General features: G+C 39.0%; 1 protein-coding gene across 12 annotated transcripts in view; it reads right to left on the bottom strand.

Moving 5' to 3' along the window:
- The window catches only part of ST18 (ST18 C2H2C-type zinc finger transcription factor), a 190,846-nt gene that overhangs the window by 76,646 nt on the left and 92,167 nt on the right, over positions 1-22,033 (bottom strand). For 7 of the 12 annotated variants that reach the window (XR_014529337.1, XM_083517884.1, XM_083517883.1 and 4 more), the window contains one exon: positions 7,507-7,613. The exons of the other annotated variants lie outside the window; for them this stretch is intronic. Coding sequence is in view for 2 of the 7 variants with exons in the window: in XM_083517882.1 (XP_083374008.1) it covers positions 7,507-7,613 (107 nt within the window). In the remaining 5 variants the exon portion in view is untranslated. The remainder of the gene's footprint in view (positions 1-7,506; positions 7,614-22,033) is intronic. 12 annotated transcript variants of the gene reach the window in all.

Here is a 22,033-nt window from a genome sequence, read left to right as displayed (position 1 = left end):
ACTAGAAATATACTATACTATATTTGCAATTTCCAGAAACTGAATGTCATATTTTCATCTGCTTGATTTATAGCTAATGGTTCACAACACAGCGATTAAAAATAAGGTGTCTGTTTGATCAGAAATGAAAACTTGCCCATGGTTGCTTGCTGCCATTCAAGCCTAATACAGGGTTGGTTGCAATGTGACTGCAATGGTAATGGGGAAACGTAGCTCTGTTCTCTGATGCTGAGTAGTGATTGAAGGCACTGACCTGCCATAGACTTATAATAGGGGAGCAGGTGTGGCAATGATGGACTTTAATTTCCTTTAATAAACCTTTTATGTGCCACACTTTTACTGCCATTCTATGCTCTCCAAGGTCCTGCACATAATAGGTTCATTACTTTTGATTACTATAGTCTATTGAGACAAACAACTCCAGAACACACTATATATTATGTTCAGTTAAACCAATACAGACTATTTATCCAATGTGCATTATTTCACCTGCAACTCTGCTGACAAAATTAACAGCCGCTCCTGTAAGCTAAAACTGTTTAAAACCACTGGTACTCCTTTGTCATCATTTCATAATAAATACCGCACCAATCACTACATTTCTCTTTTAACTGTGTAACGAAAAAAGGGGGGGGGCTGCCTCTTTTTAAGCAGCAGTTACTTGGGGTTTTATTTTGTCATGAATATTTAAAAACCACACAATGGATGAAAACCAGCAGCCAAATCAATATAGGTGATTCTTTCTATTGATTTTCTTTCTTTAGGAAAATCATTTGAATTTATGACAGATGTTTAAACAGATTAAGATTAAACTGGCTAAGGCCTGTTTAGTATGATGAGCATAGCACTGTAAACCCATCATCATGGGCTGAGGGCGTCTGTTGCATATAAAACAGTCCACTCACACACAACTAAAAAAAAGAGGGGGGGAGCTTTATTTCTCAGGAAACTGGGTGTAATCCACATAGTACAACAACTGTGCAGTTTTCATTCATTTAAGTGGGTCTTTTGCAGGGCTGTCAAATGAACTTGAGGGATTATTCTTACTGCCTTTGATAGAGACTGGTGCAATCTTATACTTGGTCTCCTCAGAAATTAGTCCCCTGGAATTCAATGGGACTTACTTCCAGGGAAATGTCTACAGAACTGAAGCCTAAATTTCCTTCATATGACCTAACTTCAGTTACCTTACATTACCATACACCTTCCTAAAAAGGAAGTTGTTGTGAAATAAGCCACACTTCCAGGTAGGGCGGTTAGAATGTGGGTGGCACAACAACTTTTCATCAACAACTCTGGGAAGAATCTTTTATTTTTATGTTCAAAGGATATATCATTTTGCATTTAATTCAAGGAAGACTGGTTTACATCAGTATCAATAAATATGGCATAGCTAGATGTCATCATGACCCAACAGCCCAATGCTCTACTATAACCAGCATCTTCTCACAATCCATGACAATTAATAGATGAATATTTCGTCCCATCGCTTTAATTCTTAATTCTACATATTTGCAGAACATGTACTATTAGTACATAGAAAGGAATCAATTTACCATGACTCTTTGGGTGAACTTTATGTAGTACTGAAATTATTGGAATAAAGAGTAGTCAGCCTCTCACAATATGCTTGTGCTACAGGATATTTTCCCAAATAAGGCCCATGTTTCATTGTGCCTAATTTATGCTGCAGTGCTTGGACCATTTGTTGTGGCCTCAGCGGGACTACTATGGAACTTCACTGAGGCGGGCATCCCTTAAATAGCATGGATAGGAGAAGACAATCATGCATGTGTTCAGTCAACACATGGGAGGGTCAATGAGACAACCATCTCCTCTTTGCAGACCTCCTTTATTATTGCAGTTTAAACCAGGAACTGTTTCTTTGCTTACTGCATCAAGGAACAGATTTAGGCCTAGTTTTCTAGCCTAGTCATCTTCTCAAATGTACTTTTCTATATGCAGGTATGAGTTTCTTCATGCATATTTGTATGTATTGTATGGAGGCACTAAGGTGAGCTCTATCTCCAGTTTGAAGTGGTACAGTCCAAGTTTACCAGCTTTGCAAGAACTTTGAGCAAATGCTGCAGTGATGCAGCCGTCTCCATAATGGTCAAAATGCCACACTGGTAAGTTGTCCAGAATCCCATCTACTATTTCTTCCATTGCTCACTGGAGTGGTACATGGCACCACAAAAGTGACCAAATGAATACCCTTCAAGTGTGGAGGAGAAAGTGGGATCATCCCCAATTGCCAAGCCCCACATCACCAACTTGCATGCCAGCTGTCCCCATATGCTCATCAAATGTAAGAGAGATTCTTGCTGCTCCCCCCAATAGTCCTTGGCTCACTGTGTCTGGGCTCGCAAAGCAGGTTGAAAACTTCTATTCAGGTGGTGGAGGTGAAGTAAGTTCAGTAAGATATGTCATGCGCACCACAAATTTAAAGTGTTCTGTGCTAAATTCTGAATAGGAAAAAACAACTCTCTCCAGTAGAAATAGAAGAATTAGAAGAAATAGAAGACAGTAATATATTTCACTAACATTGTGCATAAAAAAGAAGACAAAAATCCAAGCTTACATGGCTCCTGGACAGGGCCATCTTTACCTGGGGGTGCAAGGGGTGCGGGGCACTCGGGCACCAAATTCTGGAGGTGCCAGGCACCCACTGCTGAAGCTGCCTAAGCTCTTAACTATCTACCTGTTATGAAATAATAATTTTGATCAAGCTAGAAAAATAAAATACATATATACAGTGGTACCTCAGGTTAAGAATTTAATTCATTCTGGAGGTCCTTTCTTAACCTGAAACTGTTCTTAACATGAGGTACCACTTTAGCTAATGGGGCCTCCTGCTGCTGCTGCGCCACCGGAACGATTTCTGTTCTCATCCTGAAGCAAAGTTCTTAACCCGAGGTAATATTTCTGGGTTACGGGAGTCTGTAACCTGAAACGTCTGTAACCCGAGGTACCACTGTACGTAGGTATTACCCAAATGTATACCTACCATTTCACTAAAGGACTTTTGACTTTGTGCGCTCATTTTCCAAAGACACACCGTGCCAGCGGCGGCACTTGTCATTCACAATGGGGCGCTGGGCAGATCTTTGCACTTTGACAGCGCATATGATAAAGACCCCACTGCTCCTGGAGGAGTAGCCAAGTTAGTCTGTTGCATCAAAAACAAGGAGTCAGATTTATTGTTGCATTGTTTTCTGCAGAAGAGCTACTTCATCAGATACATGTTGTTTTTACTTTTACAGTACAGTCTCCACCTATTAGAAGAAGCTTTTCTGTTCATTAGAAAAACAAACCTAAAATTTGATGAATACCACTGCAGGGAAAAATGTTTTATTTTATTGTTCAGGTTTAAGAGATATAACATCACTAGAGTTTATATATTAATATGAATGTTAATTATTTTTATGTAGAGTTTACAACATTATTCCCAATTTCTAAGTAAAGGCTGCCATATTAAGAATACTTACTGGGATGCGTATTTTGCAAACAGACATAAAATATATATTATGATTTAATCAAGACTTCCTCTAAGTATGTGTTCACACAATGGAGCATTAGAGTTCATTTGACACTAATGATTTTCATTTTAATAAGGCCTTCAAAGAGCTTTTATATTCGCTGATGACAGGTAGTGTTTTATGACGTCTTAAAATAAAAATATTATGCTTTGCCCTGAGTTTCTGGGAAGAGCCTTCATATCATTTTGGAGTGAAATGCAAAAAGATTATGTACAGTTAAGGCCCCCCCCCAAAAGTGTGCATTGTGGCTCTCCCATAAAAATCTATTTAAAAATGTCCATCTTTTCTTAATGAACAATATCAGAGAGAGAGAGAGAGAGAGAGAGAGAGAGAGAGAGAGAGAGAGAAATACAAATGGATCTGCCTTGCCGACAGCAGTTTAAGCCGATTATCACTGGATAGGCACAATTTTGGTACCAGTGAACTTTATACAGTAGTTCTAATAGCTTGAACCTAATATGACCTGTCTGCTTGTCTTAATTTTAGCCTACATAATCAAGGCTGCAGTTCTGTAGTATGTCCAACTAAAGTCAATGGAACTTCTAAGTAGACATGTAAATAATTGCATTGCAAAACACAAATGTTTGTGCTGTGTTGGAGCTCTTAGTGGGTGATCCCAGTGTAATTTTAAAAATAAAACAAAGACAGCCATAATCTGACCTAGTTTGGATTGAAGATCATAACATAGGCATAGGAGTCCAACCCTTAGCCAAAACTACACCACCAGTCTAGATTTTTCAGAAGGGGAAACTTGCAAGCGAAACTTTCATCAGAAGCTCCAAATGCACAACTCCTACTTAACATGCAGTATGGCCCTTGTATAACTAAGAGCCTCCACACTACATGTTAATTTATTTTATATGTATAAAGCTAGCTACTAAAAAAGTCCTCTGCTTTTCCTCAGCAGTGAAGTGCTTTCCTGAGTAAAGTGGCCTTCTATCACTTTCAGAATATATCCAGAAATGGTCTGCATACATATGAAGATCTATTGATGCCTTACTTCTAGATTACTCAACACTTGGGACAAAGTTCCTTCAGCATGTGCTTCTCACATAATGCCTCTGGGAGCAGCTCACATGTTTTATATGATCATGGCAGTCTTAAGAAAAGAGTTGCTACTACCTCATAAGGTGTTGGAGCCAGATACATGGAGATCATAGTTCATGTCTTCAGTTCCTTATGTCATCCCAGCCCACTCCTGAGTCTACAGGTACCCAGTTGCAGCCTCAGAAACCATCACCCAGAAGATGCTAGTTGTATGAGCCAACACTCAATAACTCATAGGCCAACTACATAAAATATTAAAATGCAATCCTAATAATGTCTTACACAGAAGTAAATTTCATTCATGTCATTGGAGCTTAGTATTGGATAAATGTGTGTGTTTATAATATGGCAGTTTAAATGTGTGACTGTATTTGTGCACCTTACTCCCTTTTTTAAAAAAAATTAATAATCACAAAAAATATCAAGGGAATGTGTTAAACCAGATCAGGATCCAGATCAGGATGATTAACCCTTTCCCATACCCTTTCCCACTGAAAATCAGCTCAATTGAAGCACCATTTGTATTCATATCATTTCCCCTTCCTTGGCAAATAGCAGCTGAAGGGAGAAATGCTATGGGAGAAAAAGTTGGTTCTTATGTTGTACCATGACCATGATCCGGCCTGGAGCCATCACTTTTTTAGATATTAAAAATGATATTCAAGTATAATTACATATTTAGTGTGTCATCTAGTTTGGCCATCAGTCCAGTGCCCCCATTGAAAAGGTTTGGGTTTGAGCTAACATGTGGTGACGCAAACATTTTATCTGTGGTGGTTAATGTGATGGCTCATTCACCTCGGCAAAAAAGAGATGAAGAGAAAAAATTAAAAAGAAGAGACTAAGTTTCAACTGGTACCGCTGAAATGTTCAGGAGCGCTGCAAATCACTAATATGTGAAATATAAACATTATAATGAATTCAAAATGCTGAAGCAAATCAATAAATGACCCCATGCTTGCAAGTCACCACTTGATACTACAGCCTGTGAGTGATCAAAACCTTTTTGGACTTTGAAAGTTGTAGAGCTGGGTAGTAGCTACCAAGCACAACTCGTTAGATTGAAAAGAGGGTAGTCCAAAAGCTAAGTCCTAAATGTTTATTATGTGTCCAGGGCAAGATCATGTGGTGCTGGAAATGGGGAAAAGTTCTGCTGCCAGGGATCAGGTTGTAAATCGGCATAAAATTTACTGGGTTATTATGAATAACAATGGTCACTTGTATATGTATGTCCTGGTTACAAGCAAGATGTCAATTCACTTGCAATTTATACAATGTAGATCAAAAGGAGATTGTTGCCTAGAGGGAAGACTGAAGCCAAATCAACAAAATTGCATATGGAATCTTTAAATCTATTTAAAATAGGATGAATATTATTGCTTGGATAGGAGACTAAAGCCAAATCAACAAAATTGTATATGAATTCTTTTAATCCATTTAAAGTAGGAGAAATATTATACTTCAAACACACATCCCACTCTCTTAGTAGAAATCATACATTGTTATCTACAGTGCAAAGGAAGTTGTTGAACAATGCAGACTATTGCTTCAAAAAAGGTCTATTTTTTAGCACTTGCCAAGAAACAATCTTAAGTATTCTTCTCTCCCCGCCCCTCCGTCATGAATTCTTTAGTCATGTTTCATCCCCCCCCCTTCAGCAGGTATAAAATGTAAAAATGGGATTGAAGGATCTTTTCAGTGATGTGTAGCTTTTTGGATTTTGATAACTTCTTTTTCAAACACAGTATTTTCCATTTCAACATTATTGCTGGTGCTTCCCCAAAACGAAAAATGAATGGTGCAAATTTGACTGCTTCAGCTGTGGTACTATCCTCCCAAACTAAAATAAATAAGTCAAAACACTAAATCTAAATCTGAAAACAGATTCAATTTGAGACTACATACCGTGTAATCCATTCTAGGACACCATGATTACTGATGGCCAAATGCTATGTATATTTTTGAAGGAGTATTTTTCAAAGGGGGTCTAATATTTGAAAATGCATAACGGCGGAATAAACGTTAGACCAGAGACAAGCTTGGATGGTTCTGTAATGAGGATGATTTATTTTGATTCTCACTTCTGATTTCAGAGTTGTCACTGCTGTTGTGTTCCTCATCCATGCAACTTTGCACAACTGGCAGTGCTGAATATAAACCAAAGCCATATGTTTATGTCCTTTTGCCAAACGATTACAGCAAATAGTTCTATTATTCCCTTAGGTAACTAATGTGTGCCAAGGATTTCTATTAGTCTGCTTTACCAAGGCATCAGAGGGTAAAGTCGCAGCTTTATGAAATGAGGGGGCAGGTGCCAGCTTTATATTTTCAGAACAAATATGTAAAAAAATTATTATACCACATAAAAGATTGGGCAGCACAAGCCGAAACAGAATCTTAATTTTTAAAAAATAAATAAATAAATATCTGTAGGATTTCTTTTACAATGAAATGTGTTTTTTGAATAGCCTATGACAGAAAACCATTTAAAATATAAATAACGAACTATGTTTACGTGCAGTCAAGCACATGATGTGCACTGCAAACATTAAACATGTTAAACACATGCAAAACATGTGTGACTTGCAAACATGCAACATTTGGTGCATGTTTTGTGCTGTATTATTGTTTTTAAATTCTTATAATGAAAATGGTACATATGAAAATATATTTTCAATTCTGATGAGTACATGCAGCTCTGAAAATATTGTTGCTGCTTGCTCATTTCAGAATGAGAAAGCATCAGAAGCGTCGGCCTGTTGTAGTGAGAAGATGCTACATGGTCCTATCAAGTTTTGTTAAGATTTTAAATGAAGCCAAAGTTTGGAAGTCATAATGAGATTTCCAAATGGAACAGCAGCTCAACAAATGAAATCACATACTTTCCACTCAAAACTAAACACTGAATGCATTCTCCCACCTTTGCTTGCTTCGGAGCAAAATTATGTGCAAATTCCAAATGACCAAATCCGTCTCTCGGACCAAAATGTCTTGTTTGACTTAACAGATAATCCAAAAATTCATTCTCTGTAAGAAAGAATGCAAAATGAATGAGCAAAATCACAGACTAAGCAGGAGGAACGTGTGCTACATTTCTACTCCCCTCCTGTCCTGCTATCAGTGTACCTGTGAAGAGTCTGCCCTGTGCTTTTCAGTGGGTAAACTTCCATTACTTTGAAAAGAATTATAAGTGCACCTACACAAAATTCAATCCTCCTCTTGAAATAGTTTTATATTTTGATGATTTGATGCTAACATTTGAGCACACATGGTAGATGTAAGCATTATAAATTTAAGTTATGGAGAATTAAATTGTTCTGTTTAAAACTAAGAAGGAAATCCATGCTACTTAACTGATACCTACATTATTTATTTGGAAATAAGATGCATAGATTTTACAAAAGAGTACATAATTTTACATAAGAGAGCCAGAGGAGAGGGGAGGCTAGAAGAGGAACTGATGCTGCTGGAATCAACTCCCATCAGTCCCAGCTACCGGGACCAAGGATGATGGGAGCTGTAGCAAAGCAACGTCTGGGGGACAATGGGTTGTCCACTCCTGTGCTAGAGGGTTAGACTTGAAAGACATTCTGTGACGACTCATTTAACAAATACTGGTCTTTCTTTCTTTTTGCTGTATATTGCAATGGTTGGATGAAACGACCTTGGATAAGGGATACTTATACAGTAGCCCAATGTTACTGTCCAGTGCTCCATCTCCATAGAATTAAAACTTAAACAGTTCTTTAGCGGTTCTATCGCTGTGCAGAGTAAAACCTGTTTGAGACAGGTATGGGGCACCAATGAGTCTTTATAGGCAACGGCAGCTGCAAAGCAGGGCTTAATAATTTGTGCAATGGCTCAGTGTTAGAGCTTAAACAAGGAGGAAGTGCATGATGTAGGAATAAATAGAAATATCCTGAGCAGGCGCAGAGTGCATTTCCTTCATCACTGAATTAATGACAAGGAGTCTGCACATATCAGAGCTAATAGGTAAGAATGTCCAAATCATAGCTCAAGGTAGACTTGAGACCCAACGTGACTTTTTCTAGAAATTAAATGCTCATGTTACAAAGGGCACACTGATATAATGATGATGATGAAATGTACCACCATCAATATATGCAGCATTTTACAGAGTAGCAACATGGTGTTAGGCAAACACAAGGAGTTAACAGTCTAAAATTCCACACAAAGTCAGCTATAGAAGAAAGGAAGGAAGATGATGCTTACGCTAGAAAAGAGAATAATATGCTGAAGGAGCATATCTAAGGGGGGAAATAAGGATTTCTTGGTTAGAGATCTAGGACCAGCAAGTATGCCTCACCCCAAGGAATGAGGTCAGGTTTTAGTCAAGTTAGCATAAGTCAGTATTTATGTCACTACATCTTAAGTTGATTCATGGGATTGTTTTGGTTATCATATTAAATCAATATCTGGTTTAACTATTTGCAACATTCAGTCCCCCATCTTTTACATAAGTTTTATATAATGATTCATTACTGGAAGACCACCAGCTAGATGGCTTTAAAAGGGGGTTAGATAAATTAATGGTGGATAAGGTTATCAATGACTATTAGTCATGGTTCTCTCCAGTATCATGGGTAATATGCCTCTGAGTACCAGATGCTGGGATTCGCAAGTGCTCTTGTGCTCATGTCCTCCTTGTGGGCTTCCCTTAGGCATCTGGCTGGCCACTGTGAGAACAGAATGCTGGACTGTGTAGATTTTGAGTATGATGCAGCAGGGCTTGTCTTATGTTCTTATTTTCTGACAATGCACTACACCAGATAAAATGAAGCTCACTTGGTACATTAAAGTTGTCATATAAATTAAAGAAGCCAGAAGTGCTAATGTTAATCCCTCAAGATATACAAGCTACATTAACACTTAAGGAATCAAATTGAATAATTTGCATTTGCGTATCTACCTGCAGCACCAATGCTAACCTGAGAGTTTTTGATACTGAGTAGTTTGCTTACTGTTCTCTAAATAAGAAGACAGCAGCAGAAGATGAGTGCTCAGAAATTACTCTGAATCTAGTTCTTTGAGAAAGTTCACATTAGTGTCAATTTGTTCTCTTATTATTGACAGCTTAAAAAAGTTATTTAGTAATGCCAAACTTTGGGTACCATCACTATTCCTGGAACTATTATTATTATTATTATTATTATTATTATTATTATTATTATTATTATTATTATTAGTTCAACTGGACATGACAGGACCATTTCAACTGTGCAAGAAAAGTTCTTGATGGACTGTGATTAATTTGTCTTGTTTTCAGAAATGGAAATGCCTGTGTCCTGGCTGCTTCAGATCAATTCTGCCTGTCCCCCACAGAATACAATAACACCTCTTTTCAATTTCCTACATTGAATATAGTCTATTATCTGTCCTTTTGACATGGTAGCTTAGAACATTTTCAGAAGTCTTCTGGAAATAATACTCTAGAACTTAACAATTAGGGTGGTTTCCAACAAATTGTACTCAGTGTAGACCTACTGAAATTAGTGGACTTGGGTAAGTCCGTTGCAGCCAGTGCAGTTCACAGTAAAGATCTGCACTTTAACATTTATGCACAAATTTATCATGGTATGAGTTTACTTTTTTGTAGTTTGACAAGTTTGATACAATCATATTTATAAGTTATATTTCAGCCACTGAAATAAAAAATTCTACTTTTCTGAGATATTACACATAGACACACACACACACACACACACACACACACACACACAAAGACACAATTTTGGCATGGTTCTCACTGCTCCTAGGCTTCTAATTCCTTACATGTCAAACAAAGAAAAGTTTAGCAAGTACACACAGCACTGAGTGAATATTACAGCTAAGAGGAGGGAAATGATCCAACTAACTAAAAGGATGTTAATCTTATAATAGACATGCTACTCAAAAAAATAGGTTGTGTGCCCTGATAAGATTTTAATTTACTAATCTTGTTCTGTACAAGAGCCACTTTGCACCTGCCTCTGTCCTTTTGTTTGCAACACATTATCCTAAAACAAAGGATCCCTGAATGAAGCCCTTTCTATATCTTTAAATTTAGCAGCCTTTTCTCCCTCTCTAATGCTCCATCAGGTTATATATTTATTAGTGATACATTTTCCACTTATTTTCTCAAAGATTGCCAATAAAGCACTAAATCACATAAGGGAGTAGCTGTAAACCCTTGGAGTTCCCCAATGTCAAACTCATTAGCATCCGAATAACCACACAGCAGCACATCATCTGCACAATTGTAAATTTTACTACTTTTAAATAGCATTTCTCAAAAGGCTCATTTTCAACTTTCTTCAGTGGTTGGCTCTCAGGGGGCAAGGCGCTTCCTGACGCTCACAGCTTCAACTCAACAACCGGGCCGTTTACTGTCAGAAGCGTCAGTCCTCTGCCCTAACCCCATCTGCTGTCTCTTGCATCCTAAGGGACCGAGAGTTAAGACAGCACAGCTGAGATCCACTTAGGAAAGTGCACAGAGGGCAGGGGCGGGTGGAACTTTGCAGACTGACTACAAAGTGCAATAGATTTCTGACTGAGGCAGCGATGCTGCAAAAACGGCTCTGGAAAGTATCACGAAGCTGTAGGGATTTCCTAACCCCTTGACATTAGACAACATGATGAGCTGGGTTTCATCTTGATTGAAGGCCTCAGTCATTTCAAAGAGACTCCAGTATTTTGCTCTTGATGATGGACCAGTGCAGCCCGCAAGACTTACGGATAAAAGAAAAACCACCTCTTTGATGGAAGATTAGCTTTTGAAATGATATTTGATGTATTTGTTAGCTATTTTCACATCCTTCACATATTTAGGCTATACGTGTGCGAGCCTCAAAAGATGGCAATTGTTTTGAAATGTAGGAAGACGTGTTGTACCAAGTCAGATACCTTGTCCACCTTAGTTTAATATTGTCTGAATAATGTCAAGCAGTGGTTCTCTAGGATTACAGGCAAATGTTTTCCCCAGCCCTCCCTGAAGTTTCCAGGCACTAATAGGGTGCTCTGCTATTGCACCGTGGACTTCCCCCCAAACACATTAAGGCCTTCATACAGCACTGGGCTTTTCTCTATTAACCAATGAGTCAATGTCACAGCACCTTCAATCAGTCTTCAGACAGATTGGCCCTCCACTCTTTTCATCATTAAATACACCTGGGAAGATTATTGTGAGTTTTATATTCATGGTCACAGAAGCAGCAGATGGAGACAAGCCAGCACTCCTGCTGGTGTGCTTGCACCAAATCACCCCTTCCTTCCCAGTAAGCAACAGAGACCCACCTACCAGGAAGCTAGCACAGCAGTTCCGTCCCACCCAGCCTGCAGCTTATGCATGGTCATGCTTATGGTACAGTGAAACAAGCAAACTGGCCAGTCTCCTATTGAGCATGTGAACATCTGAGCTGGAATAAATGAATGTTTTTGGATGCTCCCTTGCCATATTTCATGATTGTGAAGATTGTTTTACAAATATTGCTGTATTGTTTGATACAGTTGCATGCTTGAGGCTCTCACTATGACATGTTCTAATGAACATATGCAGTGCTTTTTTCTGGGGGGTAAAGCGTGACACTTACTGTAACAACTTTGTGGTCTCCACCGGCACCTTTGTTTTTAAAAAGGGAGGGAAGCACTGGTGGCAGCAGGAATGCCACAGCAAAATAGTCTCTTGCAAGGAGAACAGTGCTTCTTCCCCATCCACTTTCATCCTTAGGTTAGGTGATTAGGCCTATGGACCTGTTATAGGCCTGAGAGTATAGGCCAGGGGTTGGCAACCCATGAACACTGGCCGTTTCAAAAGTTCTCTGCAAGCTATCACTTTAAACCTCAGGAAAACAAATATACATCTGTCCCACCTCCTGCAGTCTGTTGTGTGTAAAGGAAGGTGTGGGGAGACAAAAGAGGTTCACAGAAAAGAGAGAAAAGAGCTTCAACCCTACCCTCAGCCAGGGTGCGTTATCCTGGAGGGAAGGTGGTCCTCAAAAGACAAAAGGCTCTTCATACCTGGTATAGGCCTCAGAGTCCAAAGCTTCTATGAACTGCCTATGGCAGTTAGATTGTTTGGCATGCTGAGAGGGCTCACTCCTTTAACTGCTCTGAAATCAGGCACTCCCAAACCAGCCAGCTTAAATTTGCCTTATCCCAAGTGAATAAATAGGTATGGGAGAGGTATCCCAAGCCAAGCTCTTTTTGAGCGACCATAGCTTCCCATTTGGATAATATATTCCAGAGAGCTGTGGCAACTGACTACCCTTTTGCATTATATTTTTCCCTGTCCTGCTACCTTGTTGCAAGTCTCTAATTTAAGCTGCTCAAACCCAACAGGCCTACTTTGCACCCTCCTCAAGTGTATTTGCCAGGTTAAAATGTGTCTGGTCATTCTTGCTTGCCTTGATACATAGGATATTTGATGATGTCTGGAATCAATCCTATTGTGCAAAGGTAACACTAACATTTGTTTCTCTGTATACTTTTGCTTCTGGACTATTGCAGGAGGTTGTGCAGAAGGAAGGGAATTCATCCTTCATCCTTACACCCTGATGTAAAGCCAGGATTGCAGTGAACACATCTATCTTAAGGGCGGGGGGGGGGGAGAGGTGTGATACTTGAGAAGCTGGCCCTATGCACATCACCTCTCCAAAAGTTTTGTATCTATCATAAATTCAGCTTTCAGTTTGGGAATGTGAGCAAGTGCCATGAGTGTGCTGATTGCTTTCAAACATAACAAGGGAAGGGTCCCTGTCTGAAATAATACCAAAGATCCTTCACAATTCAATCCTTTCCCTATCCTCAACACCAGCAGAAGACACATCATTATTATTTATTTAATTTATATACTGCCCTATACCCAGAGGTCTCAGGGTGGTTCACAGAATAGGGCCAATTCACATGATCCCCCCATATGAGTTGATGATGCAAACTAGCAGAATCCAGAGCTGGGCTCTGCTAGTATGTACTGCAAATTTTGTTTTGTCTTTCTTAATAACATTTTATTGATTTTCCAAAAATAACAAAAATAAAAACAACAACAATGCAAAAAAACACAAAAAACAAATTGATGTCCTTCTAATACCTTCATTGGTTCTTTCTTTATCAAGATACTGCATGTATTTAAATCACCTATTATAAATTCATAATAAAATTACAAGTAATCGTAAAACCCTGCTAATGTATTAACCTGTGTACATTGCTTCTGTATATATGCAATAAGCATCTACTATTCTTCCTTAAATTCATTATCATCTCTTCCTCTTAATTTCACCATCAATTTTGCCATTTCAGCGTATTCTATTAGTTTTACTTGCCAATCCTCTTTAGACGGGACGCCTTCTTCTTTCCAATATTGTGCTAATAAAGTCTGTGGGGCCAATGTGTACTGCAAATTTTCAGTGTGTGTCAACATAGCTGCCAGTATGATTTGCCCTATGACTACATGTTAACCAAATGCACAGTAAGTTGCATTCAAAAAGTCCACACATTTAGGTGTTTAGATGGCAATAGTGTTGAGGGAAGTTGAAAGATGTTAATATTATTTAACCTGTATCACTTACATGATATGGGGTGGGGCATGCCATATGGCATGTATGCTTTAAATTCTGCATTTGTTGGTTTGTTTGCTTGTTTTGGAGGGGTTGCCTATATATCAATAAAAAACCTTAATAAAAAGTGGCACATTTCATTATGGGTTCAGCAATGATCTAAATAAAGGTGTGAGATAGGTGAGCAGTGCAACTCTGTCATGTGCTGAAAGTTCTCTATGCACCCATCAAAGAAGCCATGCATTAGGAGGTTCTTGTGGATCAGCTATGGCTTGAGTTGTTCTCTGCATTTCTTCTGCTATTGCTACCTGCAAAGTTGTAGCTTAAAATTAGCAATTTGCTCCCCAAGTAATGGCCCTGAAAAGGAAGTTTGACCCTTTTTCCACCATCATGATAGACATGGCAATGGAAAAATTTCATATACTTTAATGTTGTAACCTGCCCTGTGGCCTTAGGATGAAGGGCAAATAAAGGAATAATTCTGTTTGGGGAAAATAAAACCATTTTATATGAGGTATTTCTCTTCCACTTTCTGGAACACCCATGTATAATGTGAAACCATTAACCAACACTGAACCATTTTTGAGTTATGTGAGCTTATTCCCACAATGCATGTTCCTTCCTATATGTGACAGTTCCTTCCATGCCATCTCAAAAACTGAGTTTGTGCCCCGTAGGGTGCTGTTGTGATTGGTTCCAATCAGACACTGGTTCAGAAATCTGAACCATTATTTGTGCTAACTTTACATTTTATTTCAAACTTTATGACTTTGCATAAGATAAAACGTAAAAAACTACAAAAGTGTAAATACTCAGAAAAATGTAGCTTAACTGGAAATGTATATATGGTAAGAAAGACACAATGGACATATTATACTTATTCTCCTGAATCTGTTAGTAGTACAGTGAATCTCCTGGAGATATATATATATATATATATATATATATATATATATATATATATAGCATATGATTTCACTTTCTATGGGCAAGTATTTTAAAGTCCCAAACCTAACATACAAATATTTATGAACTTCCAAAAAGTTTCAGTGGTGCATAGAATGAACTGAATCCATTCCATCTTGCCCAGCATTTTGGAGTGGATTTTGCAGCATTTGAGTTGGATTCTACAACCCATTTCTCCCATGTGCAGAGGTCTCAGAAAGGTGGAAGGATGCCTGGTGTGGTTTGGAGAGGTCACTTGACCACACTAGGCTTCCTTGCATCTTACTAAAGCCTATGTCAAGTGGGCAGTAGCCTATCGTTGCTATGTAGGGGTCCTCATAAAATAGGAGATCTAGCACAAACCATGGGAGACCTTGTGTGCCAGGCCAGCCATCAGAGGGAGGCAATAATGCCAGGCACATATTGAAGGGACAACAGTGGCAGCTTCCCATGACCACTCCCCTCTGTTTCAGGATCAGACCTATGTATACCATGCCACCTTTTCTCCATCACCCTAAAACTAGCCAATTGGCCTCAGATGCAGTGGAGGATGCTAGCCTTTTGCTAGTCACAAAGTAAACTTCACATGTAGAGTCAGTTAGCTGTATGTGAAATGGCAGGAGGGGCAGTACTATCTTTTTCTTTCATCATCTAGTGCAGGGGTCAGCAAACCTTTTCAGCAGGGGGCCAGTCCACTGTCCCTCAGACCTTGTGGGGGGCCGGACTATATTTTGAAAAAATAATAATGAAAGAATTCCTATGCCCCACAAATAGCCCAGAGATGCATTTTAAATAAAAGGACACATTCTACTCATGTAAAAACACACTGATTCCTGGACAATCTGTGGGCCGGATTTAGAAGGTGATTGGGCCAGATCCGGCCCCCGGGCCTTAGTTTGCCTACCCATGATCTAGTGTAATGTCTTGAGTCAGCCCTGGTTCCCATCATGATCTGGGGCCAACTGCCAAGATTTCTGCCTGTGGATTTCTGCCAGTGAACTCTTTAACCATTACTTTTAAATGGTGACTGTCACACTGAATTCAGAGTACAATTGCTCCCTGTGTTTCCTGACACCTGGCTTAACTTTGTTTTAGTTACTGCTGCGACACAATGAGAACAGATTCCCTTTGCCTCAATGAGAAAAACTTTTCACCTCTGTGCTTGTCCTCACAACACCTGTAAAAAGCAACCTCCTTTGCGTTCTTTTCATTTTATTTTAAATACAGTGCAGCATTTTCTACTGCCTTGTGCAAGATCATATTTTGCCTTGCAGAAAGGTTTAACTTTCACCTGATTCAAGCAACAAACTATCTCACAAAGATGCCTGAGGCCTCACATTAATTAACATAACTGCATTTAGATGCTATTCATGGCTGATAGTTCCAACACCTTGTGTCAAAAAAGAAAAAAGAAAAAAAGGAGGGGGTGCCTGCTGTAAACATTATAAACATATTCAAATAAGCTTAACACAATCTGCCATGCTTATTTCTGCCTAGATCATGGACCAGCGAAATGGTTAATGCAAATGGATTTATAATTTGCTTTGGGGGGCCAGTTTCTTCTCCTTATTTATTAGCCCAGCTGATGGGGCAGATTTGATGAGGCACTTCTGGAATAATTGAGTCATCACACAAAGAAGGCTGCTAGCATTCAGAGTGGTTTTATCAGCAGCAAGCAGGCCTGATTACTGACAATTACACTCTGATCCGGTGATGGAGGAGAAAGAGCCAACGAGTGGGAAATGTCCGTGTTTCTATCCAGGAATAATTTCTACATTCATTTTACATGCTAAGTGTTTCCTATCTCTGCATAATAAACTGTAAACAGGAATAGATGGCACAATGTCCCTTAATATTTCCTGGTAATGAAGACACAAATGTACAGTGAGTGCTGATAAATATAGATGAAACATAAGCTCTTCTCCGAGTCTGTATTGTTACCTTTAAAATAAATGCATTTTGGTGGTAAAAGCATAATCATAGGTAATGCAAAAAAATGACAGAAGATTGAAGCTGTCCTTGTAACTACACAGAAACTTTATAAAAGTCCTGTTAATCACTGCAGCTTTCAAGCTGAAGGTGAAATACACGGAAGTACATCATTTTGGTCCTCAGCAGTCAACTATGCAAAAACTCTTTTGGTTATAAACAGTAAAAGGAAGCTACATTGACCTCCATTAGCACTTTGTGGAGAGCGTAACTCAGTGCTAAACCACACACGCAGATTATCCTGAAGCTGGAATACATCACTAAAATAAATTCCATTTCCCTCCTATTGGGCCTTTAAAGAGGTAGTATACATTAATGAACAATAAAGGTGGACCTTGGAGAGCTTTAGTTCAGTGTAGGTTGGTCCATTAGGACAAATGGGGCACTGCCCCACTTTGCTCAGTCTGCCCTTGGGCAGCCCTTGTTTGCCTACCTCCTTACTTATAACCAATCAAAGGGACGGCATTGATTGTCACCTTCCTCCTCCTCCTCCTCTTCCTCCTTGGTGTCCATGCTGCCCTTGTAGAACTCATCAGGGAGGAGGATGGGACAAAACAAGGATTAGCTGGCTCCACCTCTCATTGACTCTGACTCCACCTACCTTCAGTCTCTCTGCTTTATGCCCTACCAGTCCCAATGGGCACCAGCCACCACTGGTTTTGGGTATTTCCCCTCTTTAGGATGCTGGGGTTTTTAAACAGATACTTCAGAACTTTATAATCAATTATGGTAAAAGTAGGAAATTTTACAACCGCAAAGAGTCTCCCGCCCTTGCTTGAAATGGGTGGTGATGAACAGCTGAAACACAATTCGGTATTTGGAGAAATGCTAAACTATCAATACTTCTGTTTTCATTCCAGAGTCTATTAGTATGAAAACCCAAATAATAACCTTCTGATGCTTGTTCGCCTCTTTTCCTAATTTTCCAAGTTAGGTGGAATCTGCACACATATTAAAAACACTGTGAAAATGCTTTTTTAAAAAATGTATTGAAAAATACATTGAATTTTACATAGCTCACTGTCATCATCTAGTGTCACATTTGTATACTACACTTTACAACACATTTCAAATGTTTTATTTGCAGCTGTATAGCTGAGTCCTTATTCTCTGTTCTCCTAGGGTAACTATGACAACTGTGTGTTGCTGAAGTAATTGCTTAACTTCAAGACCTGGGTTAGAATAATATGCAATATTTTGAATACAAATGTACACAAACAGCCCTGTGATTTCAGAACAATTTCTTTCAGAACCACACATTTTTTATCCAAGTGTTCTTCAGGGTAAAAATGTGCTAACACTTACCAAATAGTTTTCTTTGCAAATTTGGGTTTTTAATTTAGACAAGAGAAAAATGCATACTTATTTCAAAAAGGTACTGGGCTTAGATTGCAATCCAAGAGCAAGGCCCATTGAATGCAGTGGGAATTACTTCTGAGTAGACATAGTGAGGGTTACAACATTAGGCTACATTCACAACATACATTTAAAGCATTAAGATACCACTCTAAAAAGTCATAGAACTGTAGAGTTGGAAGGGACCGTAAGGGTCATGGCTTCCCCAAAGAATTCTGGGAGCTGACAGTCGGTAGGAGATCCCCAACCCCGAGCTACAATTTCTAGCGAAGTTTAACCAATCAATCCTTTTTCACAGGGAACTCTGGCAATTATAGTTCTGTGAGGGGAATAGGAACCTTCTAATAATCATCATCAGCCATAGCAAACTACAACTACCCAGAATGCTTTGTGGTATCATGGCACTTTAATTTATGGTGTTAATGTGACCACTATCATGAAATAACTCAGAGGCTTTAGAAGATGCTTGGGAATGACCAGTATGATAGCTATGGGGCACAACCCACCAAGCTTTCCTGGGGCAAACATTATTTAAATAAAGAAAAGCTGTGAATATCTATGCTTGGTGAGCTGCAATAATAAACAGTGATGAAGTAGCACTCAAAAAAACAGAATGAGGAAGTGGAATCAACAGAAACACTCCAGAGTCAATGTCATGCTCACCATTCCCCACCAGGAACTAACTGGCCTGAAAGGAATTCTACGTTTACTATATCTATAAAAGTGTGCCTTTATATACTTTTGTCATCCAAGCACCCTTCACTTTGATGGCCTGTGTCAGGGCAAGTGAAATGAGAAGGCCCTTGTCATATCCAGCTACAATGAACTGAGCGTGTGAGGAATGGTGCTGATCAGTCTTGGCTCTCTGCACTGTAGGAAGAAGATGATGTGAAGGAAGCCCTTGCACAGCAGTTCATTACCACAGAGTGAAAAGGGCAACCAACCAGGCTCTACTTCTAACTTATTCAATAGTGGCAACACTGCAGCAGAAACCCTAAATAAGGATGGGAGGAAGATTTTCCCTTTAATATAGGAACCTGCTCGGCTACAGCCACGAGAAAGTGGTAGGGACTTGCCCTACCACAGGCTTGTTCATAGCAGTAACTATGGTGGAACCTACACACATATAAAAAATGCTGGGAAAATGTTTTTTAAAAAAAAAAACGTTTTGAAAAATACATTGAACTTTGCATAGCTCACTGTCACCACCTAGTGTCACATTTTATATTGCACTTTACAACACATTTAAAACGTTTTATTTGCAGCTGTGTTGATGAGTCCTAGGACTCTGCTGCAATGCCACTATGAGCTGTAACACTTCCACCACAAAGGGAGGGGATATCTCTGGGAACTTTATTTGTAGGAATATACCATTTCCCTCTCCTGTGATCATGCTTGTGCATGTGGTGTGTGTATGTTCCTGCTCTTTAAGATGGAAGAGAACACTGCTTTGGAAGCAAAGCGTGTGCTATTTTATAGAAATCCCAAGGTATTGTGGTTCTATATCACTTATCAGTGTGCAAAAGTTTTAAAGACATTTTCTCATGGATTAACAAACATCTGAGGTAGGCCAGGATAAGAACATTGAAATGCCTGAGGTTATTGAACTGCATGTACATGAAGGGATTTGAAGCTTGGTTTATCCGTGTAAGAAATAATGGAAAGGGAGGGGAAACTCCCTTTTATACCCATTGCATCACTGGGATACTTAAGAATTCTTAGCCTTTTGTCTTCTAATTATTTCAGTTATTTTACTTCTGTCTCCTAACTTTTGATCTTACAAGACAAATGTTTCAAAATAATAATAGTAAAATAATTGTAAAGCGCCTTGTGCACTGGAAATGCCTTAAAATCACCCTCATCTTCAGCATCAACAAGAAAAAAGCTATTCCTTTCAGGCTTCAGCCACAGTCCCGTTCTTCTTTGTGAACAAAGGTTTCTTACTTCAATAGACATGACAGACATACCCCAAAGGAGTGGGGTGGGGAGGGGATTGAGTCACACAAAAGAAAGGAGTGTGCCATCTTTGAGCATGCAAATCACATATGTTCATTAAATTCAACAGTGCCATGTGAAATGCAGTCTGCCACCTCTAAAAGATTTGTAACTGCCCTAACAGTTAGAGGCAGGCCTTCCCAGCATTTACTGCATTGTGCTTATGGACAATCTTTGATGACCATGCATAAGCTATGCATGTGTTTGACATTATAATTGGAAGATATAAGACACTTAGTTTAGGAGAGTTTCCTCAGGCTCTGAGGGCCCAGTTCAAGCAACATGACTGGGCTCCTGAACAATTTGACATGTCGCAGGTTCACGGTGAGATTACAGCCTTGCACAATCAGACTTAACTCTGATTTTATATGTTTTCTGGGAAGATATGAATCCTGTTCGCACTACTTCCCCAAGACCTGCCATTCAAGGCATAAAAAACAACAAAACAAAACAAAGAGTAACCAACATATGCAACTTTTCACTATACCAGTTACCACCTTAAACTGGTTAAATTGTGTTGATTCCATCTTGCATCTCGGGCCCCATAATGGTGTTCAAAAACGTGTTTTGAAAACTGCATCTTTCTTTTTGACCCAAAAATCCTGCAGCCAACAATTTCTAAAGCTGCACCATTGACTGTAGAGTGAGGGTTACAGATTATGTATCTGCAAATATCACTAGCTAGAAACACAGTTACATAGTTGAAAACAATCACACACACCCCTGCAATTAACACACACAAGAAAACAGGTACTAGTTATCCCAAATACTGTTAAAGCCTGTGATGAAGTAAGAATAAGTCAAATAAGGTTTTATATATACTATGTCAAATTTAGTTCCGCTGCAACCTGTTTTCGCTTACTCTTCTTTTAACGATGCAACATCTGTATAAACAGTCCCCAATATTGGGCTGTTTATAAAGATAAGATGCTGACAAGTAAAAAAATGATTTCCAGCAGATGCTAAAAACAATCTACACGATCAACGTAAAAGTACACCAATTCCTTCCTTTGAAAGAACAATTCCCTGACTTAATATGTATTTGTCTATCTATCGTTTCAAGCGTTCTTCACATTGTCCACAGATTTTAAGTGTGTCCTCAAAACATTCAGTGATCATAATTAGAAAACTCCGTTGGGAGCCAAACAGGTGTGTGGTGTTTTCTCAAACAGCCTTTTTTTTTTTTTAGATTAATGACCTTTTTAAAAACAGCAGCCTGACGACACCGCAAGTACCATTCCAGGCCCTTTTTCGGGGGGCCACACCTGAAAGTGAAAGTGAATTATCAATGACATTTTTTAAAAGAATCAGTGGTTTAACACTAATTTCTAATCAGATCCTACAGAAAGGAACAGCTCGCATGGCAGCTGTACTTTTCCCAGGGTTAATTACCTTTCACTGCTCTCTACTAATGAGTCAGCTGTTCCTGTCATCACACAACTACACTGTGTTCATCTGTAGCTCTAGCTGTGGACAAACACAGGAGCTCAAGCCTTGTTTGTATATTGGGGATGTTTGTTGTGCAATGATTTTACAAAGGAAAAAGTACCACAACCCTTTTAATTTTTTTTATAGAAAACCCATACAATGTGCGTGTGCAGTGACAAAGGA

Source organism: Podarcis liolepis (assembly GCF_965112155.1).
Source record: "Podarcis liolepis genome assembly, chromosome: 8".
Lineage (NCBI taxonomy): Eukaryota > Metazoa > Chordata > Lepidosauria > Squamata > Lacertidae > Podarcis > Podarcis liolepis.
This window is presented reverse-complemented; position numbering and strand designations above follow the sequence as displayed.